The sequence below is a fragment of the Equus quagga genome, chromosome 10 (assembly GCF_021613505.1).
Source record: "Equus quagga isolate Etosha38 chromosome 10, UCLA_HA_Equagga_1.0, whole genome shotgun sequence".
In the NCBI taxonomy this organism is placed as follows: Eukaryota; Metazoa; Chordata; class Mammalia; order Perissodactyla; family Equidae; genus Equus; species Equus quagga.
The window spans coordinates 67,810,057-67,827,983 of record NC_060276.1 but is presented as its reverse complement, the minus strand read 5'-3'; the positions used below and the strand labels follow the sequence as shown (position 1 = coordinate 67,827,983).

At 38.4% G+C, this 17,927-nt stretch overlaps 1 protein-coding gene across 4 annotated transcripts in view; it reads right to left on the bottom strand.

Annotated features, from left to right (window-relative positions):
* HDAC8 (histone deacetylase 8) overlaps positions 1-17,927 on the bottom strand; it is a 199,785-nt gene that overhangs the window by 103,902 nt on the left and 77,956 nt on the right. For 3 of the 4 annotated variants that reach the window (XM_046674168.1, XM_046674169.1, XM_046674171.1), the window contains 2 exons: positions 12,252-12,424; positions 9,718-9,812 (listed from right to left, as the gene is read on the bottom strand). In XM_046674168.1, the coding sequence (XP_046530124.1) occupies positions 9,718-9,812; positions 12,252-12,424 (268 nt within the window). Of the gene's footprint in view, positions 1-5,409; positions 8,728-9,717; positions 9,813-12,251; positions 12,425-17,927 lie in introns of those variants that run through there. The other variant, XM_046674170.1, reaches the window with a different exon arrangement.

Sequence of the window (17,927 nt, the reverse complement as noted above, 5' to 3'; positions counted from 1 at the left end):
GACAATGGAATGATGTCTTTAAAGTTCTGCAAGAAAAAATTATCAACCTAGAACTCTGTATGCAATGAAAATACCTTTCAAAAATTAAGACATAATAATGACTTTTCAAACAAAAGCTGAGAAAATTTGTTGCTAGCAGACCTATACTATAAGAAAAACTGAAGTTCTTTAGGCAGAATGTAACTTTTACCAGATGGAAATCTGGATCTACACAAAGGATTGAAAAATGCTAGAAAGGGTAAATATACAGGTAAATATAAAGTATCTTCTTACTCATCTTTTAATTTATTTAAATAGTTTTAGGGCCATGTTGGGAGCAGCAGGTCCAGTGGTGGCTGCATATGTACTGACTGCAAAGGAATGCCACTGAAGGCCATGGAGCAGTGAGGCAGGCTGTCAGCCTGGTGGCAGGGTGAACGGAGCAACACAGTCCAGCCAAAAGGTGGCACAGCCCAGCTGGGGGTTGTGGTCCAGAGCTGCTCATAGCTGGTGCATTCTAGATTGAGCATTGCATCCCTTGGCTGGTATGAGTAGCTGTCTAGCCTCCCTGCACCCCCTGCTGGGGCCCACACAGCAGGTGCTCGCTCCTTCTGAGACCTCTTGTCTGGCTGAGCTCTGGGTCTTCTCTTCCATCCCTTCCTTTAAGCTTCTCAGTTCTCTCCTCTGAAGTACTGGCACCATGACCAGTGCCTGAACTCCCTAACCACAAGAGGCACATGGAAAAGGTATCCTTAGTTATACTTGCTATAATCTCTGTAACTTTATTATTGTTTAGTAAATCATTATTTTGAAACCCCAGAATTTTACTTCCACCTGGACAGTAACATAATGAGAACATGGATTGTTTGGCTTAATAAAGGAAGATTAGAAGACTAGCTTTCTCAAGCCAGAGCTACAACATCTATGTTTAAAGAAGCTGAAAAAGATGAAACTGAAATATCAGTGAGGGTTCCAACTCATGGAAGAAAGACATTTACCTCAAAGACATGGGTGAAATTGTAAGTAAGAAATAAAATATGATTAAAATTATCTTTATATATGTCATTAATTTACCTTATAGTGTCTTATGCATAGAACATTTTCAAAAAGTTTCAAAATAATTCACTATTTAAGTTGTGGCATTATTTTCAGACCATTCATTAATAGTTAAAGGGGAAGAGATTGAGTGTTTTAAGTGTAGATATGATGAGCTTATTAAAAACCAAAAGTTGTTTGTTAGAGCTTTTCAAACTAGAAATGAAAAAGTCACTGAAGCCTCTTATGTGTAAGTTATTGCACTGTGTGGGCTGAAGAAATGCATACGATAGCTTAGAGACCAATAAAGCCTTGGACCGTTCACATTGCTCAATGCCTACCAGAGGAAAAGTTGGTAAAACCACTCACAATACTGCCTCTTTTCAATGGCACAGTAGCTTGTTTATTTAAGTGTTTAGCTCTAAACATGAAGACTTAGTTACTACCTCATTTGTAGAATTGTACTTTGACCTTACAACCAGACAAGTCTACAAATGTGGCTGGACTTGCTGTTTTGCTTGTAGTCATGTGGTATCAGCACTAATTAATCTTTGAAGAAGACCTTTTTTACATGAACAGTTGACAACACACACAAGTGGTTCTAAAATATTGAAAGTGCTGAATAACTTATTTGAATCTCATGGTCTATCCTGGAGCAACTTTGCCTATATTTGCACAGAGGTGCAAAAGCAATGGCGGGTAAAACTGCTGGCATCATGGTATAAATTAAGGCAGTAGCACCAAAGTATACCAGCAGTCATTGTATTCTTTACTGCTATGTACTCACCACACAAAAAATCCACCTTCACTTAAGAATGTTCTTGGTGAAGCACTAAAAATTATTAAATCTTGATCCTGGATTTAATACTCTGTGTGACCAAATGGTGCTTCTGATGTAAGCTACACTATGCTGGCGGTCTTGAGAAAGCACATCCGTGATTGTGCTGTGGCTTAACCAGCCACTTTCCATGGAATATCATTTTTTTCTTGAAACATGGAAAAACCACGATTAAATACTTGCGTATTTGGTAGATATTGTCTCAAAAATGAAGTGAGCCTATCACTTCAGGGTAAATAACTGACATTATTTGTCACCAATGATAATATTCACATTTTTGAGTGAAAATCAGAATTTTAAAAAAACTTCATTCTGCCACTGTAAGCTTGATAGCTTCCCAAAACTTAACCTTTGTTCCAGTGAGATCAGTAGTGATATCAATTAATGTGATTTTTTGATATTGCATAAAATTTTTGAACATTTGTCATATTTGCATAACTTGGTAAACCAATATTTTCCAAATAATCAATATGTATAATATGGGTCAAATATCCACTCAAAGTACAAGATGATCAATGAATTTTGATGTAACACTATATAAAAAGTTCATTGACATGGTTTCAGATTCCACACAGCATTAACCTTTTAAGAAACTATCATTTGTAGGGTTTTTGTGTAGTATCAAAGAAGAATATCCATAATTATCCATAAAGGTTATTAAAATATTCCTCCTTTTTCCAACTACATATCTACGTGAACCTGGATTTTCTTCATATAGTTTAATAAAAACAACATCAAAACACACTGAATGTAGAAGCAGGTAGAAGTCAGCCATCATCTACTAAGCCAGATGTTACAGAGATGTGCAAAAATGTACAGCAATGCCCTTCTTCTCATGAAATTTCTTTTTGTCTTGGAAAATATAGTTTCTTAATCACAATGTGTTATTTGTGCTAACATGTTCTGGATTTATTATTCTTATTTTAAGTGAATTAATATTTTAAAAATTAAAGAAAATAATTGGCTGTTTAGAGCAAGACATAACAATGTATCATGGGGTTTATAATATATGCAAAAGTAAAATATATGACTACAATAGCACAAAAGAAGAAAAAGGGAAAAACGGAAGAACACTATCATAAGGGTGCTATATTATACATGAAGTAGTGTAATACTATTTGAAGGTAGACTATTACAAGTTAAAAATGTATACTGTAAACCACAGAGCAACCACGAAAAATCAAAACAGAGTTATAGCTAATAAACAAATAAAGGAGATAAGTGGAATCCTAAAATAAAATTCATTTAATTCAAAAGAAGGCAGCAAAATAGAAAGAAGGGAACAAAGACCAGATAGGACAAATAGAAAACAAATAGGAAGATGGACTTAAACTTAAACATATAAATCATTTATTTAAACATAAGTGGCCTAGGCACCCCAGCTAAAAGGCAGAGATTGTCAGACTGGATTAAAAAATCATGATCCAACTATATGCTGTTTACAAGAGATACAACTTAAATGTGAAGACACAAATAGGTTAAAAGAAAAGGACGGAAAAAGATATACCACACAAATAATAATTGTAAGGAAGCAGGTGTGATAATATAAAAATCAGACAAAGTAGACTTCAGAACAAGGAATATTACCAGAGACAAAGAAGAATATTCCTTAATAATAAAGGGGCCAATTCATCAAGAAGATCTAACAATTCTAAATGTGTATACCTCTAATAACAAAGCTTCAAAAATACACGAAGCCAAAACCAACACATCTGAAAGGAAAAACAGCCAAATCCAAAACCATGGTTGGAGATTTCAACTCTCTCAGTAGTCGACAGAACACGTAGAGAGAAAATCAGTAGAGATACAGAAGACACAAACAACACTCAGCCAACCTATCTAACTGATAATGATAGAAAATGCAAGTCAATAACAGCAAAATACATATTCTTTGCAAATTGTACATGAACCATTCGCCAAGATAGATCATATGCTGGGCCATATAACAAATTTCAATAAAAAAAACAGGACTGAAATCACGCAAAGTATGTTCTCTGAGCAAGACAAAATTAAATTAAAATGAATATAAATAGAAAAATGTCTGGAAAGTCCTCAAATATTTGGAAATTAATTTTTAAAAATCCACAGTTCTGAATAGCCCATCAATGAAATAAGAAAATTAGAAAATATTTTGAACCAAATGAAAACAACATATCAAAATTTGTGGGATGCAGCTAAAGCAGTGCTTAGATGAAAATTTATAGCATAAAATGCTTAGAAAGAAAGGTTTAAAAATCACTGAACTAAGTTTCTATCATGAGAAACTAGAAAAAGAACTAAAAATCAATACAAAGTAAGTAGAAGGAAGGAAATAACAAAGATATGAGCAGAAATAATGAAAGAGAAAAATAAAATCAATGAAACTAAAAGGTGGTTCTTTGAAAAAAAAAAAAACCCAGTTCAATAAAATTGATAAACTACAAGCTAAAATCATCAAGAAAAAAGGAAAATTAGCAATATTAGGAACGAAAAAGGGGATATCACCACAACTCCTACAGACATTAAAACAATAATAAGGGAATATTATGAGTGAATGGGCACATTATTTGAAGACAAATTATCAATATGGAAGCAAAAAGAAATAGAAAATTCAAATAGCTATATAACTATTAAAGAAATAGAATTCAAAACTATAAACATTCCTACAAAGAAAACCTAGGCTCAAACGTTTTCACTGGTGAATTCTATTAAATATTTAAGTAAGACAGTATCAATTTTACATAAATGCTTTCAGAAAACAGAAAAGGTGAGGATACTTCTCAAGTCATTTTATAAGATCAGCATTGCCCTGATAGCAAAACCAGACAAAGACATTACAAGAAAAGAAAACAACAGGTCAACATCCCTCATGAACAGAGACTGAAAAACCCTTGACGAAATTTCAGCAAACTGAATCCAGCAATATATAGAAAGGATAATATACCATGAGCAAGTAGGGTTTACCCCAGGAATGCGACATTAGGTTAACATTTTAAAAAAGCAACAGTTAATGCAATTTACTGTATTAACAGAATAAGAGAACACTATACAATCATTTCAATGGATGAAGAAAAAGTATCTGACATAATTCAACACTCATTTGTGAGAAAAATTCTCAGTAAATTAGGAATAGAAGGGAACTTCCTCAACCTAATAAAGGACATTTATGAGAAAACCCATAGCTAACATCACACTTCATAGTGAAAGATTAAGAGTTTTCCCCCTACGCTCGAGAACAAGACAAAGATGTTCACTCCCACCACTTCTATTCAACATTGTATTGGAGGTCCCAATCAGTGTAAGGCAAGAAAAAGAAATAAAAGGCATGAAGATTGTAAAGGAATACGTAAAACTCTCTTTATTCACAGATGACGTTTGTATACATGAAACATGCTAAGGAATCTACAAAAAAGCTACTAGAGCTAATGAGTTTAGCAATGTTACATTATTCAAGATCAATATAAAAAATCAATTGTATTTCTATATTCTAGCAACAAACAATTGGAAATTGAAATTAAAAAATACCATTTATAATAACATCAAAATCATGAAATACTTAGGGATAAATTTAACAAAATTTGTGCAAGACCTGCTCACTGAAAAGCACAAATTAAAATGTGAAATTCAAGACTTAAGTAAGTGGAAAGACATAGCAAATTCACGGATTGAAAGATTAAATATTGTTGAGATGTTATTTCTCCCCAAATCCATGTACAGATCCAGTGCAATCTACAGATTGCACTGCAAGATTATTTCACGTTAGTAACATACACTCCTATATAATCAACTTAATTCTTTTCAATGGCTACATATATTCCCTCACATGAATGAGGCATAGTTTGTCCAACCAGTCTATTAAAAGTGGTTTGGTTAAATACATATTTTTTGTTCACTAAATTTTGTTAATAAACTTACCTGATGATTCAGGTATATACATTTACCTGATATATCTGTATATATGTATACATATACCTATATATGAATACATGATATAATATAACTGCCGTACTCTATCCTAGATCATAGGATCCAAATAGCATTACTGGATTACAGAACATTCTTATATATAATAGTCCATAAGCCTTATTACATAGAGTGGGCGATTTGCTAAATTAGCCACGTACTGGTCTTTTTATGGGACCCCATGTCACCTTTGAAATTTCCCTATGGTATAGATACCTAGGCTAATCATAGGGGCAGGCTCTGTTTCTCTCAGCTTTCCCAGCTGGGTCGAACTCTGCTTCCAGCTGGGATCGCCTCCTTATTCCATGCCTCGCCAGCCAACCTGGCTCTCCAACTCCTGGGCTGGGACTAACTCCCTGATCGCTGGCTTTATGGCATTACTGATTTTGTATCTCTTGAGGGCTATGACTGAAATCTTACCACTAATCACTTCTAATGTTTATGCTGGGCTTGCCTTCCCAACTCCCTGCCCTTCACAGGCAACCTAGTGTTTTCCCATGGATATGTCTATTTCCTACATCTGGGATACCTAGTACTTCTTACAAAGGATAGGTAGTTGCTACTGGGGTTAAACAATTTCTAGAAAGAGGCTAGATTATGCTTCCAATTCTTTCATCAAAAATAGAAGTTATTTATGTATGGTGATGGATAAAAAATAGACTATTGGTGGTGAACACGATGCAGTCTGTACAGAAGCTGAAATATAATAATGTACACCCGAAATTTACACAATGTTATAAACCACTATGACCTCAATAAAATAATAAAAAAATAGAAGTTTCCCAATGTGAATGTTGAGATACATTATTTAAACACTCATTTATTCAGTTGTTCATTCAATCAATGAACACCAACTAGGTGGGTAGTTAACACTCTGCTAACCATTGAAGGGGAATGCAGACAACCAAAACACAGGTGATAGAATGAATGGTTACAGACTGTAAGTGTTACAGGAGTGTACTCGAACCTCTTAACAGGTTTGCCTTTCTCAAGTCTCTCCCTTTTGCAACCTATTTTCCATGGGCTACCAAATGGGCTTTCTAAAATCCAAAACTTATCTGTTTTCACAGAAAAAAAGTATAAACTCTTTAGTATAGCATTCAAGGCTCTTCGTAACCTGGCTCCAACTTCCATTCAAGCCTTAATCCTTCCTACTCTCTCTCATAAACTCTAGCTTCTACTACTATATCAAACTCCTCACTGGTTCCATGAGGCACCATGTCCTTTCCAATCTCTGTCCCCTCTGCCTAGAATGTCTTTCCCTCTTCTTCACCTGGCAAACTCCCGACCAACCTCCAAGATTCCATTCAAAGCCTTGGTGAAACATTTCCGCTATGCTCCTCATCTGTCCTGGATTTGAGCACATTGTTCCGTCACCTTTATTAGATGATGATATTTCTGAGGGCACTGGGTTTATCTTGTTAGTCTTTGTGTCTCTGATTCCAGGTCTGATGAGGGCCTGGCAAGTAGTAGGGGCCCAGTGAATACTTGTTAAATAAATGAAGGAACAAATGATTGTGAAGGAAGAGCTCAAAGGGCCTTGGTCTATTTAGGTAAGGGATTTGTAAAGGCGTAGGGCTTGAAGCTGGACCTAGGAAGACAGTAGAGAGGTGGGGAAAGGGCATTTGGAGGAGGAGGACTATTATCCTAGGAGACAGAGGAACAAAAGCCCAAGTCCGAGAGTGAAGACTGTGAGGGGGTCAGCCAGACGTCGGCTGACTGATGCACTGCCTTGACCTTTTGACCAACTAGATTTCTCAATTATATTTTCAGCTTCTGGGAGGCAGAGTATTTTGTCTACTCCTTTGTATCCCCTTTATATTTGATGCACATCCCCATAGCCACTGTTCCTACAGTCTTGTGGTTCTTATTCTGCTCCGTAATAGAATTATTCATATATCTACATATCTCCCCAGCACTTATACCACCCTCTCTCCCAAGTTGCTTGAGGCAGGGGCTGAGGTCTTAGTGTCTTTGCATCTTCCAAGACACCTAGCACAGTGCCTGGGCCACAATGGGTGCTGAGTAAATATTTCTTGATTTACCATCTGTTGATCTGATTACAGAGGGCCACAGGATACTTGTGTGCAACTACGTACCGTGGCACAAAGCTTCTATATGCCTTCACACTGCGTAGTCTGTTTTTGGCAATTTTCATAAAAATGTTATCTTATTGTACCTGGAAGACTGTTATTTCAATTTTCCTCTTTGTTCCTTCTTGGATGACTCACATCTCTTATACCAGAAGGATACGACAGAAGGGATTCAAAAAGGGTTTGGACAAATTTATGAACAACAAAGTCATAAATGTCTGGGTATAAGAAATTGTTGGGAGCATGCAAAGGGGAAGGAGAAAACTTCATTTCAAAAGTTCCTATTATGTGCCAAGAACTGTGTGTTAGGCACTTGACATACATTACATCTCATTTAATCTCACAGAATATATCCGTATAAAGACAGGACATGTCTATCTACAAGGCCAAGTCCACATCCATTCAGGCACATAGCTTCTCCAGGTACCAGAGGCGGTATTCATCTTTACTAAAATTCTATCAACCTTTTAAGACAGATGAATCTATGGATTTGCCTTGTTTCATAGGAACAGAACACTCATTCTCAATTCAGGCTTCTACAGCTTGAAACTACTTTTTGACATAACTTGATCAGTTTTTAAAGTCTCAGTGCTTTAAATTACAATGCAATCTGAGATATTCCCACAGCAATAACAGCAATTACATTTGTTCACAAAAGTAATTTGTTCGCTTACCTTTATGTTTCATAAAGCTTCCAAATACTGAATAAAGGTAAGTCAAGTCAAGAAAAGAGACTTCTATTAACCCTGACACCAGCAAATTGTCTCAAATTATAGCATGCCTTCTTTTTGTATTCTAGATGCATTGAGTGGTTTTTCTGAGATACATATTACATCTCATCTGTGGTTAGAAGAAAATTGGAAGGAAATTAGTTTAAGTTGTTTCTAATTTTTAAAAAAAATAATAGTAACTTTAAAAAGCATAAAGCTCCCAAGTGTACAGCTTCTGCATCTGGCAGGAATCAAAATGTTATAACCAAAGTATCGTTTCTACTCCTCGGGAAATGGCTTGAGAAGGCGGGGCTGCAGGTCCTGCTTCATTATTATAAGTTATACAGTCTAAGACCTGCAGCTACACATCCTGATCTGTGATAACATGTTTCCTGCCGGGTCGGGGGGGCGGGGAAGAGAAGGCGTACACCTTCGGATAAGGGATTATCAACACACTCACAGGTCCCAGACAGCTTACTATTAACCTGTTCTGGGAAAACTAGAACAGACATCTTTGCCTTGGAAAACGTAAAGCCCATCTCACGTGACTAAAGACAATGGCAAGGGTTCAAACGACATGTTTCACACTTTGGATGGTCCCGCCCCAGCCTCTGTGTGCCTCTAATCGCTGGAAAAACACCAGACCTGTCTTTGTGGGGATTATATGTTTCTTAAATTTTATACTAGTCGAAGAAAACTGAGAGACCAGGACTACCACCAAAGGACATAGGTGTGACATACTGCCTATGGGACTTTTTAAAGATAGATGAGAACGCAGCTTGTACATTTTAAAAATTGCCCTTCCTTTCTTGAGGCTAGGGGATGAAAATATGTATATATTCCAAAGACTTCTTTGTGTGAACAGGTGACCCCTTCCCACAGTCTCTGTAATTAATTGAGAAATTAAAGTTGGTTGGCCTTTGAGATCTCTTGTAAAAAAAGGCAGAAGGTCTTGAATATTTTGGAACAAGAGTCCACTATTCTGCCAAGACAGTGTGTTATTGTTATTGGAGTGTCTCTCAACAAAACGGTATTGAGTGGCGAGGACGTGATTTTGATTAGGTGGAATGACTCAGCTCTTCCCCTTAAAGAAGAGAGGACTTGTCAGAGCCTTACTTACCTCATGATCTGGGATCTCAGAGGATAGTGTTTTCCCTAGGATGACCCCGGTCAAGTATGTCCAGCATCGAGCTGTGTTGGCAAGGTTATAGCCGCCTGTCTCCATCAAGAATTGTGAAGTTAGGAAAGAACAGTCACAAAACAGCAGAAGAGGGAAGAGGGGTAAGGAAGGAGAGAAAAATGTTTTAATAAAAGGGCTAAAAAGACAACTGCAACTCGTAGAATTTCACCTAAACATCCCTTTATGATATTTGTGAACCACCGAGCGGGTAGACTTTAATGGACCAGTCAGACCATGAACAGTGTGGAACTGGGAAGTCCAAGGCCCACAGAGATTCAAGAGGCCCTTATCTCCGAACGCACATGCACCCCATGACTCCAAGCTCCTCAATCCCATTAAGAGTCATCGGCAAGACTGAGATCCCTGGAACCTGGGTCTCTTGAGGTGACCGACCCAGCGTGAGGGTTTCTGTGATGAATTTTGCAACAATTCTATAAAATGACTGCTGGATGTGATTTGAATGTTGAAACTATTGGCAGATACAGCCCTAGAAAAATCCAGGAAAGAGAAAAGGAAAATGCTGACAGGAACCTACTTCCTTCTTTTAATATCAGCATTCCTTTTCTTCACAAAACACAGGCCTAGTGGCAGAGATCAAAGAGAATGAGATGAGGAAGGGACTGCTGATTGACGCTCTGACCTATCTCGTCAGGTCCTGTCACAGTCACCCAGCAGCCATACTACACTGGCTAATAATCAGCATATTTTTGTGCTGAATAGATGTGTTCTTCCATGCAAGCATTAGAACATTGGCCTTTAGCTAAATTCCAAGAGTGTAAGGATAAAATGGAATGATTTCCTAACCTCAGTGCAGCCTGAGGGAAATAGAATCTGATCTATTTTAGGTAGAGTGATCACAAAATTTATCATCCAAAATGGTACATTTTTGAGAGTAAAAGGGGACATTACTAATAATTACACTGGGATAACACATATAAATTTGGACATATGGCCACCCTTTTCTTTCTACTCCTTGAAAGATGAGGGATGCTGGGGCTTCTGGAATGTGGCTTTTAGGCCTCAATGGGGTCCACTGAAGCTTGAGCCATGGCCATTCCCACTAATTGTCTATGTGTTATTGGCGGTTGAGAATTTAAGTGAAATATTACAGGTATTACTTTAAACACTCCTGAGGTGGAGAATCTGAATTGATAAGATGGACTTATTGGGCATGATTATTTGATTCCAAAAAGAGTCACTACAGGTTTTAAATAGTAAGCTCTCTCTGGTGCAAATACAATACGATTTGATTTGCAAAAACTCCATTTATGCACAGGCCTTTCCAGGAGTACACGTATTGCATAAGAAGAGTTATATATTCAAAAGCCAAAACTTTGGGCTGAGAAAGCAAAGAGGTTTTGAAAATGCTAAGTAAAGGCTGTAGCCTCAAACAAAAGTTGAATGAGCACAGACGTACGTTGTGGAAAGGGCGTTCGCTCCTTCTCCCTACCTGTACCTGGATAGCCATCACCATCTTTAGTGCCATCAAGGAAAGCAATATGTCATGCAGTACCTATCAATTTTGCCTTTTCCCTGAGTTGAAGTTAATACATTTCTTGCCAGCTTTTCATAAGAGCTTGTCTCTTGTAAGCACTTTTAATTTTGATCCCTCTAGGGTTGGAGGCTGCCAAAGGACCAGGCTTGTGGATTTGTGTTGAATGCTCATTCAGTTTTATAAGGATTTCCCATGATCTCCTCTAATTTGGTGTTTACAGCAGGTTGACAAAAGCAACAAACTATTAGCTGTTTCATAATGCACATATTTCAAGCTCAATCTGCTTGATCATGTTGTTTTAACACACCAATTCATTCATCCCATGAAATAAAGATTGTGCCAGATAGACAGAGGATTCTAAGCAAGGCATCTTCAAGGTAGCTGAGATTGTGAAAGGTCCCTTTCACAAATGTGTAAATGCTTCTATTAAACAGACCCAGCTTTCTGTTGGTTAAATAATATAAAACATCACTATACGCTGAAGGCAAGAATGCCCAAGAGACTCCTTAGATCTCTCATTTTTGCTTTATTGTAACAAATCCATGCTTTTTAAGGGGAGGAGAAGTCATTTCTGAATTCAGCTTAGATATTTAATTAATTCATATGTTAGAATTTTAGTGGTATGTTTCCAAAAGATGATTCTTAGAACTGAGCATCAAAGACTATACTGAGAGAAGATGGATAAAAGTCCACTGAGCTTAACATCTTCTATTCTTAATAAGATCTGATGTCACCTTTAACCTAAGGACCTTTGCTTCAGGAATTAAAACTCAGACTTCAGAGTGCCAAGGAGTCACCGCACATGCCAAGCTGAGGAGAAGTGTGTCAGAGCACTTCCTTATTATGCTGAACTCTGAAGGTGGCAGAGTTCATTGACCACAGGCAGGTAGCCTAAGAAAGCCAAGTTTTCCTCAGTGTCCATGGACAAAACGTGGAGGAAGGTCAACAAATTCTCCTGGTGACCTTCCTGTGTACTCACCTCCTCCCAAGATGAGCGTTGCCAATTGCCACTGAAGGATGTACTTAAGACACTTGCCAATTCCCACTGGAGTCATGTTAAAGGAGCACATGGGATCCCCAGCTATTGTATCAGCTCCCAGCTGTAAGACGACTGCTTTGGGATTAAAGGCTATGTATACCTCCTTTAGTACACTGTAGAAAAGAGAAAGGATACAAAATGTCAGAAAAAGATAGGTCAGTTTGGTCTAGGAGTGGTGGTGATGGGGCCAGTTGGAGGTATAGATGAATCAGCAAATAGTGCAGGAAAAAACCCCAACTTGTCAAACTCATCAAACTTTCCATCTAAAAAGGCTGAGTCAGATTGCATGTAAATTATACCTCAATAAACCTGACTTACAAAAACAACTGCCCCCTACTTCTACCCTCCCCAAGGACTGAATTTGCCCTTCTGTTTTAGAACTCAGACTTCCTTTAAATTCATATTAATTTAACTTCAACAGCCATAGGACAGAGTGTACACTTTTACTCCATTTTACAATCTGGGAAAATAAGACATATGCATCGAATCGTTATTAAGGATTATTTGTGGTAATTTAAGACTATCAGCATACTTGGAGTTTATCACCTAGTTATTGATGGGGGCTGGTGAAGAGAATTATATGCTTTGAAAGCATAGATGTTATCAGCTTACTTTTTATTACACTAAAGGACTTTTGGGTTATGAAATGCAGCCCTCTGCAATTTGTATGTAACCAGAGTGTTATTGGGCAGGGAACTGTAACAACCGATCCAAAGTTATAAATCTGAAAGCACCCTAAAAACCAAATTGTACTGGGTAATAATGAGCATGATTTTGGGTAGAATCATTCAATGCTATCAAATCAATCTAACAGCATTTTTGACAGTTAGAAGCCTTATAGATGAAAAGGAAGTAGTCAATGTGACAGATGACCTCAGTCAGGCTTCCAGTATTATCATTAATTGAACGCTGACAATGTCCAGAATGCATTCCTAGGAGTTATAAGATCCTTGCTCTCAAGGGGCTTACAATCTACTTCCCAGACAAAACATACACCAGTCCTCAGGGGCCTCAGTGACTCTTACAGAGACATATAAACAAGTGCAAATTAACATACTTCAGAGTTGAGAAAATGCAGAGTCAAAAAGTGATCAAAAATGTTAGGGTTAATGACTCCTTCACAATCAACATGTCAAATTATACCAGTGCAGCAAAAACAGAAAAATTCCAGATCCTTCTGAAACTGCAAAAAGAATTCAGGGATATAAAATGCTGTCCTCCCAAGTTCATATGTAACCAGGGTATTGAAACTATGGCAAAGTGCTCAGCTGCAGAGGCATTCTTTGACTCAAAAGATGGTTTTGTTTTGATTTCTCATCTACACAGACAAATATTGAGTGATTGTGGAGATTATGAGACTATTATAAAACTTATGACATATGATCCTTAATACAGGAATACTCGGGCCTATTCTCTCTTTCATGTGCTTATCTCCTGGGTGCAGAAGGAAGATAAGCCACCTGAATAGTTAGCCAACATTTATTGAGCATCTACACGTACAGAGCTCCATATTAACTGCTGCCAGGAGACACAGAGAAAGGCATGATTTCTGTTCTGAAAAGCTCAATGGGGAGGAGGAGGAGGCAAGCAAGACTAATGTTTTTCCATTCATTCTTTCCCTCACTTTGCACACACTTACTGAGTGCCCTCTGTGTGTCCAGCATGTAACTGTACAGATGCTGCAGGAACAAAGATGAATATGGCACCGCTCTTATCTTCATGCAGCTCAGAACAGAGGGGAAGACTCAGACTACGTCAATAAATAATCAAAATACAATGATAAATGAAGCATCAGGGATGGCATAGAGGAAGGAGTAGTCAACTTTTCCAGAGGGTGTTAGAAAAGGCTCCAAGAGGTAACTCTTGACTTAGGTCTTAAAAGATGAGAACTACCATGAGCTACCTATCAAAATGGCTAAAATGAAAAATAATGATAATATTAATTGCCGGTAAGGATGTGGAAAAACTAGATCATACATACCTTGTGGGTGGGAATGTAAAATGGTATAGTCACTCTGGAAAACAGTTTGGCAGTTCCTGTCAAAACTAAAAATAGACTTACCATGCGATCTAGCAATTGCATTCTTGGGCATTTATTCCGGCGAAATTAAGACTTATTTTCATATAGAAACTTGTACATGAATGTTCATAGCAGCTTTATTTCTAACAACCCAAACTGGAACTCAGATGTACTTCAACAAGTGAATGGGTAAACGAACTGTGGTACCTCCATACCACTGGAATATTGCTCATCAATAAAAATAAACAAACTATTGATACACGCAAAAAACTTGCATGGATCTCAAGGGAATCATGCTGGGTGAATAAGGCCAATCCCCAAATCTCTACTACATGATTCCACTTATACACCTTTTGTGAAATAACAATTAGAGGGCTGAGGAACAGATTAGTGGTTGTCAAGGGTTAGGGAAGGGGGTGGCCATAAAAGGGCAGCATGAGAGAGCCCTGTGGTGATGGTACAGTTCTGTATGTTGATTGTGGCGGTGGTTGTGGTTATGCAAAGCTACACATGTGATAAAATCCCATAGAGCTACACACACATGAGCGCATGTAGAACTGGTGAAAACTGAAGCAGCTCTGCGGATTGTACCAGTCAGCTTGATTTTGATGGACTATAATTGTGTAAGATCTCAACGTTGGCGGGGGCTGGATGAAGGGTGCCCAGGACTTCTCTGTACATTTGTTTGCAACCTCCTGTGAATCTATGATTATCTTGAAATAAAAAGTGAAAAAAAAGATTAGGAAAAGTTTACAAACATGTGGGGTGAAGGTAGGAGAGCTGGGAGCAGGGATGGTTGTGGGGGTTATTGGTAGGGGACTAGGTTCAGAGAAGGAACTGCACACACAAGAGCGTGAAGGCTTGAAACGGAGTGGTGGGAGTGAGGCTAGTGCAGTAAACAGGGGTTAGGGCACTAACGGCCAGAAATGCCAGGCAGGCTAGTGAGCTTGGACTTTGACTGAGAGGGTATGAAATGTCTCAAACATTGTGGGCATCTATATGTGTGTGTGTGTCGGGAGCACGCTTAGATTTACATTTCGAAAAGATCTGACTATAGCATAGGATACACTGAAGGTTATCAGGAGGCTTTTGCAATTGTCCAGGCCAGTGTCAGCAAGGTTACGGAGGAAGAGATGGATTTGGGAGCTATTTCTGCGGTAGAATTGATAGGGCGACACGTACTGACATGCAAGGAAAGCATATACATATAACATTCATGAGTGTTTGGTACTAAGAGAGCGGAAAGCATAAAGGAAGGTAGGTATTTCTGGAATAGTTGTTTGAAGGATAGTCAGGAAGGGAAGACATCCTCAGGGAGTTCTGATGAAGAGGGCTCTGGAGGGGCAATTGGAAGCTTTGTGACAGGTAGGGTATTTTTTTTTTTAATTAACGTTATACAGGTAGGGTATTTTGTACCCAGTGAAAACATTAAAGCAACTGGAAGTGAGGACAGCTTGCAGAGGGCTACACTGTGGACACTCAAATTCAAGACTGGAAGTTTTTGTTTGGCTTGATGGTCAAATGGGAGCCACTGGAGAAGTATGAAATAAGTACTGATGTTGTTGAAAAATAATGCTTAGGAACTTTGATTTTTGCTGTGGCATATGAGGCCAAAGAAAGAAAGCCTGAAGGCAGAGCAGTTGGCAAAAAGGGTATTTAAGTACTCTAGGCATAAGAGCAACAGGAAGCAAGATAAGCTAAATTTGGAAAAATTGAGAGGGCTAGGGGACAGATTGGGTTGGGGGGGGGGGCGGTCAAGGGAGAAAACACTGTGCTCCATTCCTCCAGAATTCAGGGGAAAGGGAAAGAGAAATTGGAATATTCCTTTTCCTGTTACTACTTCCAAATCCAGTATTCTTCCCTCTCATCAATCTCTCCTCTTTTGAGGTCAATGTAATTTGCTCATAGTATTCAAATACTGTCAAAGTTCTTACCTATAGACCCACAATGTACTCTTTCACCTCCCTTGAGGATTTTCACACCTGATTCACAATTTTTCTGTCTCTCCCTTTCCTTGTCATCATTCCCTGCAGTTCAATATTCATTCACTCACTCAAGTCTTGATTCAAGCACCCACTCTTCCCTGTGCCAGGCACCGGAAATACAGAAATGAGTTAAGCCTCAAGAGCTTATAATCCAGTAGGGGAAGAAGATGGAAACAAATAAATATGATGTGCTATATTATTCATTCGTTCATCCAGCAAACATTAGCTGAATGCCTGCTACATACCAGGCACTAGGTCGGGCAATGGGCTCGACTGAACAAGAGACCTGCCCCTTCCCTGTGACCTTTCTAATTCTCCGACATCACAGTTTCTTCCCCTTTTGAACCATAGTGATGTCCACCTGCACTACACTTTAGTCATCCTTAGGCACAGCCGTGCTCCGGGGTGTGATAAGGAAGCGCTCGGAATCGCTCCACTTCTAAGACCCTGAAATCTGAACTACTTTTTCTGTGTATAATTTTCTGTCCTTCCATGTTTCCTCCATTGAACTTTCTCTTTATTCGCATTATAATTCCTGTTTCCTAGTCTTTCTCCTATTTTCAAAGTCCATCAGCTTATCTTTTGACCTCATTTGCTTCACTACTCGTTTTGGAGAATATGGTTAGTCATTTCAAAAACTCTTGGGGCTGGCCCCGTGGCCGAGTGGTTAAGTTCGTGCACTCCGCTGCAGGCGGCCCAGTGTTTCGTTGGTTTGAATCCTGGGCACGGACATGGCACTGCTCATCAAACCACGCTGAGGCAGCGTCCCACATGCCACAACTAGAAGGACCCACAACGAAGAATATACAACTATGTACCGGGGCTTAGGGGAGAAAGAGGAAAAAATAAAATCTTGAAAAAAAAACAAAAAAAAAACCTCTTACTAGTATACTTAATTCCCTCACACCTTTGTCATTTTTGCCTTGTTAATCATTAAGGCCCTTGGATAAACCACACTGTCAGAACTTTCCGTTGTATTCTGCTGGAGAAAGCTGAGAAATGGAACCAATTGCTTCCTCTACAGTTTATCCTTACAACTCCAATTCAACAACTCCATAAACATTTATTGAGTGATGAGCATGTGCCGTTCCCTCTGTGAAGCTTGGCAATCCTTCGCTTCACCTCCAATTGGTAATTACATTTCTTGCAGCATCTAGTCCAATTTTTTAAAAAATACAAATATAATGAAAGTATATTCTTGATGCTAAAAAAGTTAAATATAAAAGTCTATAAAACAAAAGTGAAAAATCCCTCTCTCTCCATCTCTGCTCCCTCTCCAGAGGTAACTGCTGATTCCTTATACATGGCTTCAACCAGCTCAGTCAAGTACGAGGAAGAAAAGGTTGGATGTGTCTCTTTCTATATCAAACTTTTTCCGCCTCATACTTGACTGAGCTGGTTGAAGCTGTGTGTAATAAATGCCTTCCTCTACCTCTTTTCTTTACCTGAAAATGTCTTCCCTCATATTCCTCCTCTTCCTTGAGGCTAATTTCGTCACCCAGGCACTAGATCCTCTTTCCTGTTGCTCTAAGGGCCTTGTATTACCAATGAGCTCTGTCTTACATCTTTAATCTCTGCTTTCCTACTGATTTCATGCCTTTAGATTACAAG